The following is a 16,749-nucleotide window of genomic DNA, read 5'->3' as shown; positions in this document are numbered from 1 at the left end:
CCTGACGGGGAGATTGATTCAGGGAGCGCAGCCAGGCCCGCGACGCGGAGATGGCTGCAGGCTGCTCTTGCCAGCACGGATGGAGTCCAGATCCAGAAGTCATGGTCGAGACTGCTCAAACTCGGGCAGGAGACTGAGGCGATGTGATCGTGCTAGCAGCCACACAAACGCACGCTGACATCCAGAGCATCTGCAGGGCCACGGTGAGCAGAAGCTTTGCTCCATGCCTTCCAGAGCAAGCCAGCCTAACCAAGGGCCTCAGCTCCAAATAAAGAACTATTCCACACTCGAGCTCCTTTATATCAAACTAAAAATGGCTCTTTATGCCCCCTTATGCAAAGACTCCAGCACACACAAGAGAAGGAGAAAGAAAAAAAAAAAAAGTAGGCTCACTCAGGTACCCAGGCTTCAGAAGAAAACCTTCTTACAAGGCCTGCCCACAGGAAAGCAATACATCTCGTGACATGCAAGTGAAAAGACCTCCTGCCAAACTGCACTGAAAAAAAACCCTTTCTCACTGTATACTCGATAAATGGGGAGTAATGGGGTGTTACACATCCAGGCACAGGAGTCCAGGACAAGCAGCGCTAGTGAGGGATACTAGATCCTGCCCTGGTAGCTGAGCACTTAAAAACTGCTGACAGATACCTCAGAAGTCACATTACCCTGGGCGTTTTCAAAGTGAAGAGAAGAAAGAAAAAATTGCATGGAGAAAACTAAGGAAAACAGGCTAAAAAAAGCTAGGCAAAAGACACCTCCTTTTCAGTGCTTGGGACCACATAAAAGACAGGGAAGACAGCCCTGCAACTCTCTGGGGCCACGCTCTGTCTCCATCCAGCGCAGCAGCACTGTCGGGAAGGAGGAGAAAGCCAGTGCAGCAAGGATGCGGAGAAGGTGGACCCCACCCAAGCCGGCCCCTGCAGGGCCGTATCCAACCGGCCCCCTGCAGGCATCGATAGGCAGCCTTCGAGGCCAGGCTGGGGTGCACCGTATTCCCAGGGGAGGTCGTCTCAGATAGATGCCTCAACACACCAGGGAGAGCAAGGGACATGCAACTGGGCACAGAGGGAACCAGGTACAATCAACAGCTCCGCTGAATATCTGACAAAAGCAGCCAGAGAAATCTTGGAAACAAGACAACTGCTCTCCCTCTACTTCCACAGGCTTGCTGCGGCTGCTGACTTCTACTGTTTGATGCAGGAGGCTGATCAAGGAGGTTTGTGCCCTGACATTTCAAAAAAAATCTCCTTTTGCACTTATTTATTGCACTAAGTAATATTCGGTTGCACTAGCACTGCCTGGAAACCTAAACAAAGACCAGGGCCCTGTTGTGCAAGGGGATGTACAAAGCAGGTACAGAGGGAGCCCACGTTTTAGCTGCGTAAGACTGGCAAGTGGATAGAGCTCAGAGGAGGAAGAAGTGGTTTGCCTGAGGTCACAGAGCAGACGCTAGCGGAGCCAGGAATAGAAAGCAGGTCTCAGGTTTTGATCCAGAATGGTATCTGCAGCCTTCTGCCTCATCTCTGCCTATCCTCAGCTCAGCCGTACAGCCTCAGCAGCGATTCCACCAGAACGAATTCCCTCCTCTGCCCCTTCAGCTGTGCCAGCAACTGTCTATGGAACCAAGTTGGGAATCAGATCATTTCCTTGTGGACTCCCCAAGCCAAGATGAGGTTATTTCTTAACAACTGAGGGGGATGATGCATGGGTGAGAGCACTGGAGTCTTGATGTTGTACTGCTGTCAAACCTCTCCTATCACCAAGTCACAGCTGAAGTGTTCTCTGGCTTCTGGCACTTGCTCCCTGAAGCACCTGGCGAGCACCAGAAAGGACAAAGCTATGAAAACACCTTGCGTTTTCTTTCCAGACTGTAACTGGCTGCAGTAAGCAGCCCTCTTCACAGGCTTCAGAGCAGGAAGTTCACAGATACATCTAGGTTAGCAAACACCTTTTAACTGGAAGCAGGAGAATAGTCATTGCACAAGGAGCAGACAGCCAGGGCAACAACAGCTCTGCAACTAAACATGCACTGACAACACACTCTGAGAGGGACACGAGCTGCAGGACCACAGAGCATTGCATTCAGCCTAGGAGATGTATTTACTACCTAACCTGGGCAAATCAGAAACAACGTTGGTCAACCTGGTTCTCTCATTTCTACTGCAGCTTGCAATGGATTTTTAAAGATGGTAGATGAAGAGGTGGAATAAATCTGCAAGGCTGGGGAGAGACCTGGTATTGCAGTAGGAATATCTGCATCTCTAGCAAGCAAACTGTAGTGCCCGCTCCTGGCATACCACTCGGGTGCAATGTAGACAAAGGCTTACACTACCAAAGCACCAACTGGGACAGCCTCTCAAAGGGCAGTCAGTGCTTGTAATATAAAGCCCAACAGGAATGCAGTTTTCCAGGGCTCTCGCAATCTCAGACCTCAGCATGTGCTCCGTCCCTGACGCTGCACACTCTTCCTTCCCCCAGGAACTGAGTCAACAGAAAGGAACATGCCTGCCCCTAAGCTGCTCTAAGTTCACAGCATGGCATCTAGGCAAAACTGCTGATGAAGACGGTTTTGAAGCCAAGAGCCTGGACTTTGCACTGGAGAGGCTGAGGCAGGGGCACATGCTCTGCGCTGCAGGTCCTGCTAGGTGGTGGAAGGGAAGAACTGGAATCCCCAGATTCCCCAGAGCTCTCCAAAGGAGCCCAAGGGCGCAGAGAGGGAGAGCCAGTCTGCATGCCTAGCAGTCTAACAGGATCTACTTAACCACACTTCTGCAGGGACAAGAGTCTCTGAACTACCCTCTCTCCTTCTGTGGGACGTTCCTGGTGAGTGCTAGTCGAGTACCACAGACCATACCTGGTATTATGGGATACCTGCCTTGGCAAAGCTTCTTTGAGGTCTCCAGGTTGATGGAGAACAAGTATAGCTTTGGCAAGGTTGAGCCAAGGTCTAAAGAGGGTGGGGGTCTGCGCAACTTGAAAGCGAGAGGGGAACTGTGCCCCAGCCAAAACTAACATGGCAAGGAAAAGGCACTTGCACTGACCTCCTGAGAAATACAAGGGACATGGGGGTGTGACAACTTCTGAGAAGATTAAGGACAGAAACCATTAGACAACTTACACCTAAGACGACTGCTACCAGCTCCCGCAGTATTTATGCACATGCTCATTCCCCAGGCAAAGAAAAATAAGCCCAGGGATTAGCTGTTTTCCCTGGAAGTAGCTAACTCCTTGAGAGTCTTTCCAGAGAAAGGCAAGAGAGTCCCCTCCTGGGGTATCACACACAGGACACACTAGGTGGAACAGCATTGACGCAGCACAGCAATTCCCATAAGAAACAGGGAACCAGCAGGTGACAAGTCAGAGCCAAGCCCACAGAGCATCTGCGGCAGCTGTGATTACAAGCACATCCCACTGCTGGCCACAAAGGAGACCTCGGGAGCCAATCTAGAATAGCTACAGACTGGTTAACTAATGCGTGTTCTCAGCTTGCCAATGTGGGAAAACCAGTGCATGAATCCGAGTCCCTGTCCTTCCTCCACGTCTCAAACTCTCTCCCAGGGTGGCCTGATTTGCTCAGCAGCAGGGACAAGATGGTATTTTGAGGGATCTCCAATGGCACCCATCCCAGCCTATGCAGATGCACCAGAGACTTGGAGTCAGAGCCTGGCCGAACCCAGGTGTGGGAGGACACAGCTGGTGAGCTCTGTGAGCCACATCAATACCATGACTTCTCCAGAGACACTTGCAGGATCAGTCCTGCAGGCCAGATGCGGCCTACAAGCTGACAACAGCCTTCCCCCTCCCATCGGCAGCCTGTTCGCTGTGGAAGCTGCTGAAGGTTTGTTTTCTTATCGAGAGTCTGCCCCATTGAGAAGCCCCCTGAAGTCGCAGGAAGCGAGTCTTGAGGGACAGGCAAACACTTTCTGCCCACTTCCAGTGACTGCTGCATCCATTTCTTCATCAGTGAGATGGGAAGTGGTAGGGAATATACCCTTAGCATGAAAGGGCTGGGAAGCATGAGCAGATGGGGACACTCAGCGCAGTGGGGCAGAGGGGACCTGGCTCCCGCTGGGGAATGTTTTGGAAGCATGCCTCTGTGCACAGAGAGCTAGAGATGCACTCAGAGACCAAGTACCAGCTTCCACCTCCTCCTGCCTCCCAATGACCTGCTCCCAGCACTGGTCTTGGACACGTGTCACAGTTCATGCCTCACTGACATGAGAAACACTTGCCTCCAGAGCTCTCCACAACTATGCACACAAGCAGAAAAGTTTTATAAAGATTTAAAAAGATTTATATCATTGATTGACTTTGCATGCTCACATTTTGCTGAAGGTGTCATAATGTACATAAAACCTACAAGGTTCAGGGCAAACTGGGCACACAGACTGCATCTTGTCTAGATGCCAGTCCAACATTTTCCTGCTCTACCTCCCACCAAATCACTGCCATAGATAGAAGAGTGGTGGTAGCGGGGARGGAGTGCAAATTGAGGGAGCACCAGGATGGGGCTCTCTAATAGTTTTAAATTGGATGCTACCACATGGAAATCTAGCAAGAACCAGGTGCATCTCTCCTGCGGGGACTCCCACCCACTCCTGGGACTGCAGACAAACACTTGCAGTCAGCAGCCTGTGCCACCATTTGCAGCATGTGATCTTGTGACTCCCAGCTGGTACCACAGCATGTGGACCCGTCTACAGAGGGAAGAGGGATATTTTCAGCACCTCTGCAATTTTAGCAGCTTCTTGTCTGTGTAAGAGAAACTGCTGAGGAATGGGCAAGGTCAGGACCAAGCAAGGGGCCTGATCCTCAAGCTGCAGAGCCGAGCAGGATCTGGGCTTGCAAAGCATGTGGGAAGTCTGTTCAGCAGGAGCAAGACAAGCTGCAGGCACTGTGGCTCAAAGCTTTCCAAGCAATTTTCTGCAACTCTTCAGCAGACAGCTCCACCTTACAAGCCCTACTGTAACAGCAAAGGAAGCAAGGAGCTGCCTACACTTCTCTGCAATGTAATCTCTGCAACTGCTGCAAAGATCACTAACTAAAAATAACTTCAAAAAGGGCATTTGACAGCTCTGCAGAGAGCATGAGAACACTCCTACCTGGGTGTCCTAAGGCAAGCTCTGAGAGCTCAGGAGTCCATGTGCCCCAGAAAAATGCGAGGAGAGGAAAGGACTGAGGGTACAGGAAGGTTCAAGGCAGTATGATAGGGCAGCAGTGTGATGGATCAGGGTCACGGGCTGGCAGTGTGGGCACCTGAGTTTTATTCCCAGCTCTGCAAGCCCTCAAAATCCCTCAGCTAATACTTCCATGCAGTGTACAAGAAGGATTCCACAGACAATTTGCAAGGAGGGGAAGAAAAAGCAGCTCAATTCATTTGCAGAGCCTGTCTCTGCCAACAGCATCCTAAAGGCAGTAAAGACCTGCAGAGACCTTCAGAACAAGCACGGGCACCAGATGTAAAGAAGCCCTTGTCACAGGAAGCCTACAAACAGTATTACTTTTTAAATGCAAGTAACCGTAGTCTTGTTATGCAGAACAGTACAGCCAAGATGCACATACGCTTTGTAATAAAAAACCTGGCCTTACATTCTGGCCCAACAGCCAAACACCCTCCCAGCCGTACACTCTGGTCACCTGCAGGGTCCAATTCCAGTTTGTYTCTGGGGCAGATGAAGGAAGGAATGGTCTAGATTTCCTGAAGATGCATAAACCTCTTCCTGCAGCCTTCCAAACTAAGACAAAAATCCTTCAACTTGTGGACAAGCTATAACCTGGAAGGACTGGGTTAAGAAATGCTAATGGGCATTTCTAACATTAACAGCATCAGCAATGGTACTGTGGATTCCTTATGGCACAGATAACTACTACATAAAAGGCAGTAAATTAACCATCTTAAAGGCAAGTGATATCTTTCCACCACCTTTCCAAGTGATCTTCTTCCCCAAGGAGGATTTCTAGGAAACCTGCRTCACAGAAGATACATGCTCATGCCTTGCACCAATCCTCCAGATGCCAGGGTCATACAGAATGAGACAACGCAGGAACTACCCCCTACACACACCCCATAAGGAAAACTCACTTCTCTCACTTGTTCTCTCTCAAACCAAAGGGTCTTTCCTGGAAAAGCTAGTGGTTCCCAGACTTCAAGAGGCATCCACTGGGGACACAGTCAATGTCATCCGGCTGATCAGAGACTCTAAAAAGACTGTGCCAAAACCAGGGAGCTGTGCTGTGTCTCAGGCCCCTGCAGTTAGCGAGCCACCTTGTTGTCCCTGGGAAGGGAGAAAGGAACCTATCCTGCCACACTGCTTCAGCCCGAGGGAGAGACACCTCCAGAACCTGTGTCGGACCCAGCTTTTCTGGTGCAGACAAGTCCCTGGCCAGCAGATCATTTAGGCAGCATTCCTCTGTCATCACAGGAGAGAACGCCAGCGCACTCTGATGCCTCTGAGGATACCAGCATATTCTCTGCCAGATTAAATGGTTAATGGAGAGGGCTGGAAAAGCCGACAGCACTTGCAGCTCCTGGAGAGCCACACTCCCAGGCGAATGACATGTTAGTCCCACAACCTGTGGACGTCTGTCATGAGCCAGGCTGGGGCTCACGCGCCAGGCCCTGAGAAAAGGCGAGAGCTGATTCAGCTGCCACTCAGGGCGACAAGGCACAGCAAGGACACCTCGGTACTGGAGGAAAGGAGGACTCCACAGGAAAACACTCCTGCCTGGACTCGGACTCAGAAAACACCAGCTCGCTCCCCTTGCACATTCTGCTCTCAGCACCAAGGCAAGACTGCAGGAGCCCAGAGAGAATTATGCCATGCAGACAAGCCAAGTCATGGAGGAGTCGGAGGGTCAGGCTCTCCTCCAAGCTGAGGGCTTGGAGACCAGCTGATAGTTCATGACCTAAAAATTAGTGGTGGGGGAGAAGGAGGCGAGGACATTAGCAGGAACTACAGGACGGCAAGGACAGACACACAACACATGGAAGGATATGCAACTCCTCATAAAACACAGAAGAAAACTAACCCACTCACCTTTGGGGGCTACTGATTTGCAAATTAAAAGAGGGGGCTGTCCTAACAGGACTGGTCTCCACCCTCCAGGACAGACCCAGAGCAGTTTCCTCCACTCCTGCTTACCTCTGCAGCACCGCTTTGCCTGTTCTGCCAGGCTCTAATGAAAAGCTAGTTAACAGTTAATTATCACCCATTCAGACACACGATCCCCTACTCTGACTGACTGCTGGCCAGGAGGGATAAGACAGTCACGTGATGCAAAAATCCTGGCCTTATGAAAGCACAGGCAACTATATTTAGTTTGAAAAATGATGACCTAGTGAGACCGCCCCCTCCCAGTTGGAGCAGCTGATCTGCCATCTCCAGAGATCTTACCTCCACGCCACATGTGAAGCCCATCAGCCAGAGCCAAGTTATAACACTAAGACCCAGAGACCTGGCACACAAGTGACACAAACCTGGGTGCATGCGTGTACACGTGCACATGCAGGTGGTCTGAGAGGGGCCAAGCCAAAATGCAGTCCAGGGTGGGGAGACTTTCCCTCCCAATCTCTGGCATTGTACAGCAGGTCACCTTGTCAGCAGTGAAAGCTGATAAGCACCAAGAGCAACAAACAGGGCCTAGCCCAAGGTCCTAGACCTTATCTTGAAAGTGGGAGGCAAGCTGGAAGCCTGACCACTGGGACCAGCAGAGTGGTGGCATTCAGCAGAAATAMTCTGGTTGCATCTCTGCACACCCAGCGCTGGCAGCAAAGAGGTGCCAGACTCTGCTGCTGAATCCAGTCAAGTCAGAGACTTGCACTGCAGGAGGATGGTGTTGCTCAGACTCGGTGCTCTGTGACAGGAGTTTGCTTCACTTGGATCAATCCACTCCCCTCTCTGCAACACAGTTTGGTGAATAAGACAGCGGAGAGGGAGCAAAGGCAACTGTGCAAAGGTCATGCATGTATTGTCACTGGGGAGAGAAGACCCAGAAGAAAGGTGTGCAGCGATAAAAGCCCAGTCCTGCAAAAGAATCATTTGCTCCCTGCTCCCACGGTAGTGGAAGAGCATCAAAGAAAAAGCCTCAGGACCAGACATCATTAATCTCTTGTCATCAGTAGAGGGGGTATTTTCTGTCTGTGTCTCACTGCAGCCGATGAGACAGCACAGCCAGCGGTGCCCACAGCACGAGCAAGAAGAGGTCATTGTGTCGCTGCTGAGCCAAGGGCTCTGCACAGATGCAATCCCTTTAATGGCCGTCAGCCTCTTCTGCAGCTGCAACTGGGGACTTGGAAGCTGACAAAAACCTTCCTCAGAAGCATCTGGTACGTCTCACTGTAAATATTTAACAACGAACAGACAGGAATTGAGAGCGCCAGCCACGCAGCCAAGTGCCTGCCACGAGAACCTTCAATTCCGCACATTCGCACTTTCCAGAAGGGGACTGTACAGGTCAGGTGCCCATCACAGGCACCAGCAGAAGAGGTGAGGGGGTCCTACAAGGAACAAAGGTGCAAACTCTACACAAAATATGCCCTTGGAAAAACCTGTCTTTTTAAAGAAGAGATCCAGAGACTAGGTTTCTAGAAAGGAGATTGTGAGGTAATTCAAGTAACATCTCTCTTAATTCCTCCCTGCTATGCTTTCTCTACCTGACTTTGTCTACTACTTCAGAGTGATTTCTGCAGAACCAGCTGAGTCCCTTGTGCAGTGGCCACTTGTAAGCATCCACCAGACCTCACGCTCAAGCCTGTGCCAATTCAGCTGCAAACGTTTCCCTGATCCCATTTAACAAAAGGGAATTGATACAGCAGCTCAGCTTGTGAAATCAAGGAAGACAAAACCATCACAAGCCAGAAATCCAGTTCCATCTCTCAGGGCGGGGGAAAGCAAAGGAGATTTGGTGCTAGGATCTGCTCCAGCAAACACTCCCAGAAGTTTAGCAAGGCCAGACCTAGGTCACCCACTAAGCAGTGTTTCTCCAAAAATGAGCTAAAGAAATCCTACAGTCCAGTAACCACGTGGATTAAACTGACAACAGGTATCAAGACTTATTCCTGCTGGTGAATTCAGAGCACTAACACTGTAATACCAGCAAGACAGCCAAATACTCTTGCAGTCTTTCAGAGCAGGCAGAAAAGGCTTCTATTTCGCCACTTAAGAATTACTGTACCTCATGCAAGCAGATTTCAGGGTGTGCTCTCCAAGCAGAAGATAAAACATCCTTACTTAAGCCCCCTATCTTAAGCCAATGGAAGTGAAACTCTAAGATTTTTCTAAAGCACTTTGATACAACAAATACTGCTAACTTCCTACCAGGGTACACAATCCCATGGATCTCTCTACATAGAACATATTCTCCAGCTCAGGTGATTCCAGTGCCAGAGGTGGCTGCCCTCCTCTTTCCCAATACATACCACAAAAGAATAAAAAGACCCTTATTGGAGTGAGCCTTCCCAAAGGATTTGAGAACAGCCAGTTACAGAGGAGTGCAATATAGTGCTTTCCCTCCTAATGTAAAGATTCATCCTCCCTCCTTTTCTTTATAAAACATTAAAAATTACTTCCTTGCAGCGAGAGCATCACCAATATCCCTTCATGAAAGGATTCCAGTGCTCAACACAAACTGGCAGTTATAACTTGGGAAAGATATACCAGAGCCACTGCTGACAGTTCTCCGAAACGATCAGCTCAAGGTGCAGCAGCAGACAAAACAAAAAAAACAACCCCCCCCCCCAAAATAATCAAGAGATCAGGAGAAGTGAGAACAAGACAAGAGAGCATCACTTGCTGCTATATTACACACCAGTGCACCCATAACTCAGTTCTGCAGTCAGGTCTGGTCTCTACATCTCATCAAGGACACACTGGTGTTACAGATATACAGAGAAAAGCAACTAAACTGATCAATGACAGCACCTTAGGAGGTGCGATCAAAAAGGCTGGGATTCTCCACTGCTGAGGAGAAAAGGGGTGACTGCAGTATATGGTATCAGCACCTTCTGCAAAACTAGAACCAGGAGCACCTTATGAAACTAGTAGGTTTAAAAAAAAAAAAAAAAAAAAAAAAGAGTATTTCCTTACATAGCAGGTTGTGAACTTCCCCACCTCCTATGGCAATAAGTCCTGCAAGGCATACAGCATCAGCAGGCTTGCAAAGAAACGAGGTGCTTATGGCCAACACATCCATAGAGGTCTAGGTAGAGATGTGCCCTCACAACCCTTATGTGACAGCAGAAATGGGGAGTACGAGGGGGAGAGAGTCACTCCTCCTGCTATGCCTGCACACCACCCAGCCCAGCATTGCATCTTTAAAGGGTGTTGAGATGTCTCAGCTTTTCACCTGAACTTCAGGTCACCACATTTGAAATAGCTTCTCCTGAATCCTAATCCTGAATCCTAATCTCTGAATGTGAGAGAGGACCAAGTAGCTGCTGTACGAGACAAAAGGAAAGCTAGTACCCTGTATCAGAGAGCAGCTTTATTTCCAAATGCCGTTACGTAAGCAGGATGCAAACATCGCTACCCTTCCACCTCCATTGTGCTTGCTCGTGACACCAGGGTGAGGGCAGAACGCCTCCAGCATCCATATACTAACAAGCAGGTACATGCTTTGGGGCATGCTACAATTGCTGTGCCTACAAAATGGCTGATGTTTTGGCTCAGGCTCCTCACCCGCGCAAGTCCCAAGTCTGTTACCACAACTCGGCATCCCCCCCTGGGTCAGTATGTTAAACTCTTCTTTGGGCAAAAGAACAACAGACTTCTCATCAAGAGCAGAACCTGGCTATATGGACCCGCCTCCCCTAACAAGATTAACCTTACTAAATGGTCACTGACATAGATTATAAGAGTCCTTGTGATTTGCAGCAATAAAGTTTAGCAAATTAATTCCCTAGGCACACCTCAGCAAAGGAAGTGAGATGAAAGTGTCAAAAATGACACTCAGAAGCACACAATCACTCTGATGCATGCTCCAGGCAAGCCTGTCACCCCCCAGCCAGTGGTTCTACCCTGTCTTTGCCTGCCGCGTTTACACTTCTGTGTGCTTTGAGATATCAGGGCTTTCAGATAAGCTTAGCACACAGGGAGAGAAAGCATGGCACCACCTTTAAGGCTTTTCTGGTGAAGCCATGAGATGGGACTGCACAGTGTCGAAGATGGCTACTAGTAAGAGGAATCCTGTTTTTAAACTTTCCCTTATCTTCTTAAAAATAAAGACAGAACTGTGAAACACCCCAGCTCTGTGGGCAACATTTTCTGCGATGCTATTGACAGGTAACTTGCTTTTACTGAAAAGCRCACACTATCATCTGCTGCAGATACACACTTGTGCCCCACCCCGGAGCCATCTGCGAAGGTCCGCAACCGGCTGGAGCGCAGAGGATGGAGTTGTGCCAACCAAAGGACATCTCCAAGTCTGCAACACAGGCAGAGAAAACCCAGCACCTGATGAAGGCAGATCTTCAATAGCATGCAGAAAAGCCTTTTATTAGGGGAGGGAAGAAGAAAAAAAAAATCTCTAAGTAGCAGAAACTTTTCTATGCAGTCATTGCTCCATCCTGATTTTAGAACCCCTGTACTCAACGCATGGGAAGACACAAGCCAGTCTTAACATTTCACTTTCCAACATGTTCTGAAAGTGATAAAAAAGTGAAAGCCTTACAGATGCTGGAGTTACTTCTGAGAGACCTAGGAGAAGCATCTTCTGCAACGCTCTAAGGGCCCTGTGAGCCGGCTAGAGCTCTGGAAACAAACACACGTGCATGTTTCGCTGCCACCTGTTCAGTTCATGAAGTCAGACTACATTGTCCCAAACGTTACACTAGACCTTTCAAAAACAGTGAGTTATTTTACTGAAATCAGCTTTAATTTTAAGACAATGGAGCTGATTTTCATATTTCCAAATTCTTATCATTCAGTGCTTCACAATCAGCAATGGAATTTATCCTCACAATATTGCTGTGAATTAGGGAAACAGAATCCCATTGCAAAGATGAAGATGCAGGCAGAAGGTAGACATAGTGATGTCTCCAAGGTCGCACAGGGCAAGTCAGGAACTGATCCTCATTCCCCATGCCTTTGCCACAGAACATCCAAAAGGCACCACAGCTCCTGAGACAAGAGCTTCTTACTGCCTGTTCATGGTATCACCAGGAAAAACACACACCTCTACTTCAGTCCTAGCACTTCAACAACATCAACAAGAAGGAAGAGTCCCCAGTAGTTTTGGAGAGGCAAGAATTAAGACCATTGACACATGCTTTTAAAAGCTACATCACCTTTTCTGATTTGGGCATCCTGTCTGGAACAGCCTCCCCCCTCCCTCCCGAGGCTAGGAGCCCTAGGAGCCCAATCTTTTTCTGCAAGGTTTGTCCTATGAAGACTGCATTGACTGTTGGGGTCAGGAAAGACATTGGTCTTGCGCTCATGGCAGTACAGGTGTATCACAGTTGTCATTAATAGGGACACACAGCAGCAACACACAGTCTAAACAGCTAAGGGGAAAATCTGCATCTTTTTAACTTATTTCAAATTTAAACATTCATTTTCAGATTCATGGACAAATCAAACTACATATAACTAACACACAGACTAACAGCTGCAGTTCTGAGTTACGCTTGCGTCTTCAGACTTCAATGTTTTGAGTTACATATGATCAAGATCTACAAACCCCCAAACTTGGGAGACTTCTTTCAACCTGGACCACCAAATTTGCCTAGCTACATTGTTTTGGAGGAAGGCAGTCTTCCACAGACTACAATCATCACTACATGAAAGCATGAAACATGTCACTGCCATGCAGGAATGATCAAATATTAGGGTTTTTTTTGTTTTTGTTTTTAATTAAAGTCTGTTGCATATTCCTCTATCATCTTCTAAATTCAGTTAGAGCTCACTTTGCAGAAAGAAGTGGAGGGGAGAGGGGGGGAAGGGAAGGCGCTTAAAGAGCTCCATTTTTAATGAATACATACCAGAATGGCCATCAGCTGGAAATATATCTGCAAAAGAAGAAAAAGAAAACATTTGTATTGGTTACAGCTGGAGTGCAGATCATACTAAAAAGGCCCCTCCTCTCTTCATTTGTTTGCTTTAACTAAACAGAGGAAGTATTTTCTTAGTATCCCCAAGTTAAATATCAATCTAGCTTGGAACCCACCTCAGTTCAACCACTTGTCACAAGAAAGATTTTTAAGGAGTTAAGAGAGCATTTACCCGAATGTATTGTTTTCATAAGCAACCTTCTATGTTAGCTTCTAACAGAGAGTGGTAAGGAATAAAAACTTGTGTGGAGCACTGTCCATCTTGCAAAGAACTAGTTGGTGAACCCCACCCACCCCAACCAGTGCTTCTGAATGGAGACCTACAGAGACAGCATCTAACTAACACAGTGACCAGGCCAAGGGACCACAGACAGCAGCCAAAGTAAAATCAAGACAGGCATTTTCCTGATGGTTCTTGGTTTTCATAGCCACATGGCAAGTCAACAGCTGTGCCTGGCTCCAACACAGCACATATACCAACAAACAGGCAGACAGAGGCATGCACCCATCACCCAAACACAGCATCCACATGCGAATGATGCCTTGCCACATCACACATCACCCAAGAGGGAATGCCCTCCCTTCCCAACTTAGATGGCTCTGTGAGCAAGCAGCACAGCCCTTTGGACAGAGCTACTGGAGTCTGCAGGTGCTCAACTCCTGGGACAACAGATCACTCAACCCTCACACCCCCCAAGCTCTTTCCTGCTTGAAGTACAAGTCCTTTTACTGCAAAATCCTGTTTATTTTGAAGAGCAGGAATGAAGCTGGGAGGAAGAGGTTTTCTGAAGTAGTTCAAAAGGATCAAACAGAAGATTCATTCCTTTGAGGAGCATGCAGGAGAGCATGTTTGGAGAAACCCTGTTAGTAAAGGCTCCACAAGAAGTCACGAAAACAGCATTTTTGAGAGCAACATGTTACATTTTCTTTAAGGAACTTGGAAGAATAGGGGGAAGGGAGGCTGACAGTGAGCCAAGGTTCTCCTAGGACAGAGGGCAGGCCCCTGGCTCCAGCTTATCAGCTGCCCAAAACACACATTCAGCTGGAAAGTCACAAGAGTTGCAGCAAGGACTATCCCTTCAACAGGGCAACGCTCTCTGTCCTGGGCTCAACCAACACAGACACAGTAAAAACACGCCTCGTCCCAAAATTGCTCCTATTTCTCTACCTTTGATAGTGCACTGCATTCAAGGTATCATCAGGCTGGAATCCTTTCACCCACCTATGAGCAGAAGCAGCAACTGAACAAATCAAAACTCCCTCCGCCGTTATACAGGCTTATGATCTGTGGGCCACATTGAAGGAAAGATCTCAGAGAAAAGCCAACCTGACCAGAAAAGTAAATCTCCCCATGCCATGGATCCTTTGTAGACTGCATGTTCCTACTGCAACCTTCCATCAGTACATCATCACCTAAGCACATCTAACATCTTATATTCTTGTAATGGTTACCGATGAGGTCAGGCTCCTAAAGCAGTGAGCAGGAACGCCCTGCACTTGATCTAACAGGTCCCAGAACAAGAGGCAGTTTCTGTGTTTCCCTACTTAGACAACTCCCAACCAACTTCTTTACAAAAGAACAAGGTGAAAGTGCTGGTTAATGCATATACCACCTTTTTGGATCAGCTAGTTTTACTGAAGATCAAAAAAAAAGAAAACACACAAAACAAAACAACAACAAAAAAAACCCCACACAAGTGGCTGAGAGAAGGAATTCCTCTGTGCCAGCCAGCCAAAAACTACAGGCCTTGGCAACCATTCCCCTTGCTATACCACTGCCAGATGCAATGCTCCAGTTTGCATTCCTGCTAGGCTGTTCAACCAATCCTTCATCAAAAGCACTGAGGCCTGGCTAGCCATCTGTATGGCCAGCCAGCCAGTTTCTGAGAGGTACAGACTACCCTCTTCCCTCCCTCCCTGCTTCTTGAAATCACAACTGCTGCCAAATCAGGTAGCAACCACAGATGACCCCTAAGGGATGTTCTCCTATCAGGCATGCCATCACTGCAACTCATTGCTTGTGTTCCCTCAAGGCCCCTGCTCAGCTTGCAGTTGCATCCCCACTGCCCTATCCAGCTCCCTGGAGATGAGGAGCAAAGCTCACCTGGCTTTCCTTGAGTTTGGCCACTATAACAGATTTTCCACCACATTTGCTAGAAAAGCAGTGGAAGCTCTTCAGTGGCTTATGCCACTAGAAAGCAAGGGCCACACATGATAGCCAGGGGCAGATATTGCTCACATTCACTCTCACAGTTTTGCCAGCATGACTCCGGTGGAAGAATGACACTTCCCTGTTCTCCAGTCCTCAGCCCTCCTCTTGTCGGTGGGAGGCTGAGCTTCCCCAGTTCATCACACCTATGATTAACGCAGATTTGAATCCAAGCTTTCTGGAGTGGAGACTCAGAGTTCTGGACCTGCATGCAGCTTTTCCCATGGCAGAGAACAAGCACAGAGCAACCAGTCAGCAGGGCTTACTCTTCTGAAAAAGAGAGGTGCTTGGAGGACAGGTATGAGGCAGGGCAAGCCAGAGGCTGCCAGGCATGAAGTCCCTTTGGGACGCCTGTTTCCCTGTTCTTCCCTGCAAGCACAAGTGACTAGATTAGAAATTGGCCTGCCAATTAAGGGCAGCACCTGATGCGCCCAAGAGAAGTCTAAATCAGGCAACACTTTCTTTTCCCAAGGAAGCCATGGCGGGGCGGAAGGAAGCAGAAATGTGCATGGCCAGCAGGCCAAAGATAAATCGCTAAGGCTGTTCTCCAAGGAGCCCATTTAACACACTTTGGGACTGTCGTTGCCAGCACAGTTCGGTTCCTTTCCCAGTGCTCTCAAGGTTAAAAATCAAAATACAAAGGACCCAAGCACAAAGACCATGCTGAAACTTTGCTTTACCCAATACCAAAAGGGCTGAACCCAGTAAACTGGACCCACTGATTTCTCCCACCATACACACCATTCTCCTACCTGCGTTTCCTTCAGGGAATCCCAATGCCAGGCATCCTAACACAGGCTGGAGGCTGCAGAAGTGCACATGGGCAAGGGCAATGCTGCACAGCAACTCTCCATCTAACCAGCTGCCTGCCAAGCACTAGGCAGTGCTGGACCACAGCAGTCTTATCCCACTTGCACCGCACCTCTCAGCTAAATCCAGCCCTACAATGCTAGGTCAATACAAAGTAATTCCCAGGCAACCAAACGGGAAGGAGCACAAAGTAGCCAATGCTGCCACATGAGAGAGGAAGCCCTAAGAAATTCAGGCTCTCATTTCCTCCCCCTTCTTACATGCAGACGCTTCATTTCTCAGCATGGGTCCAAAACCAGAAAGTCTTAGAGCTGGCGTCTAAACAGAAGGATTACAATTACTACAGGCACTGGCAATCTCTTCATCATAGCACCAATCTCTGCCAAGCCAGGTATTTCCCAGGCACTCCAGCATCCGACTCAGCTCCATATGCTATCCACACAGCCTACATCATCTCAGCAGAAACAAAGTTTCATGAATCTCCCTGCTATCAGTAAAAAGGGAGGGGGGCAGTATAGGAAAGGAAAGAGCAGGAAGAGGTCAAGGACCTATGCTGTAGCTAGCGGGATGTTTGGGAGGGCACTAAGCGTAGCATCCCTTACAGGACTGTCATACGAGGGCGCAGACACTTTACAAAGGAGTTTGCTCTGTATTGCTGCACCAATACTCAGAGTTGCAGTACTAA

The 16,749-nt window shown here is 48.5% G+C and overlaps 1 protein-coding gene across 4 annotated transcripts in view; it reads right to left on the bottom strand.

Moving 5' to 3' along the window:
• The window catches only part of LARP1 (La ribonucleoprotein domain family member 1), a 43,502-nt gene that overhangs the window by 18,514 nt on the left and 8,239 nt on the right, over positions 1-16,749 (bottom strand). For all 4 annotated transcript variants that reach the window (XM_026066631.1, XM_026066632.1, XM_026066634.1 and 1 more), the window contains exon 2: positions 12,977-13,003. In XM_026066631.1, the coding sequence (XP_025922416.1) occupies positions 12,977-13,003 (27 nt within the window). The remainder of the gene's footprint in view (positions 1-12,976; positions 13,004-16,749) is intronic.

The sequence above is a fragment of the Apteryx rowi genome, unplaced genomic scaffold (assembly GCF_003343035.1).
Source record: "Apteryx rowi isolate R43461 unplaced genomic scaffold, aptRow1 scaffold_245, whole genome shotgun sequence".
In the NCBI taxonomy this organism is placed as follows: Eukaryota; Metazoa; Chordata; class Aves; order Apterygiformes; family Apterygidae; genus Apteryx; species Apteryx rowi.
Note: the sequence above shows the minus strand (reverse complement) of the source record. Positions and strands in the feature narration are given on the sequence as shown.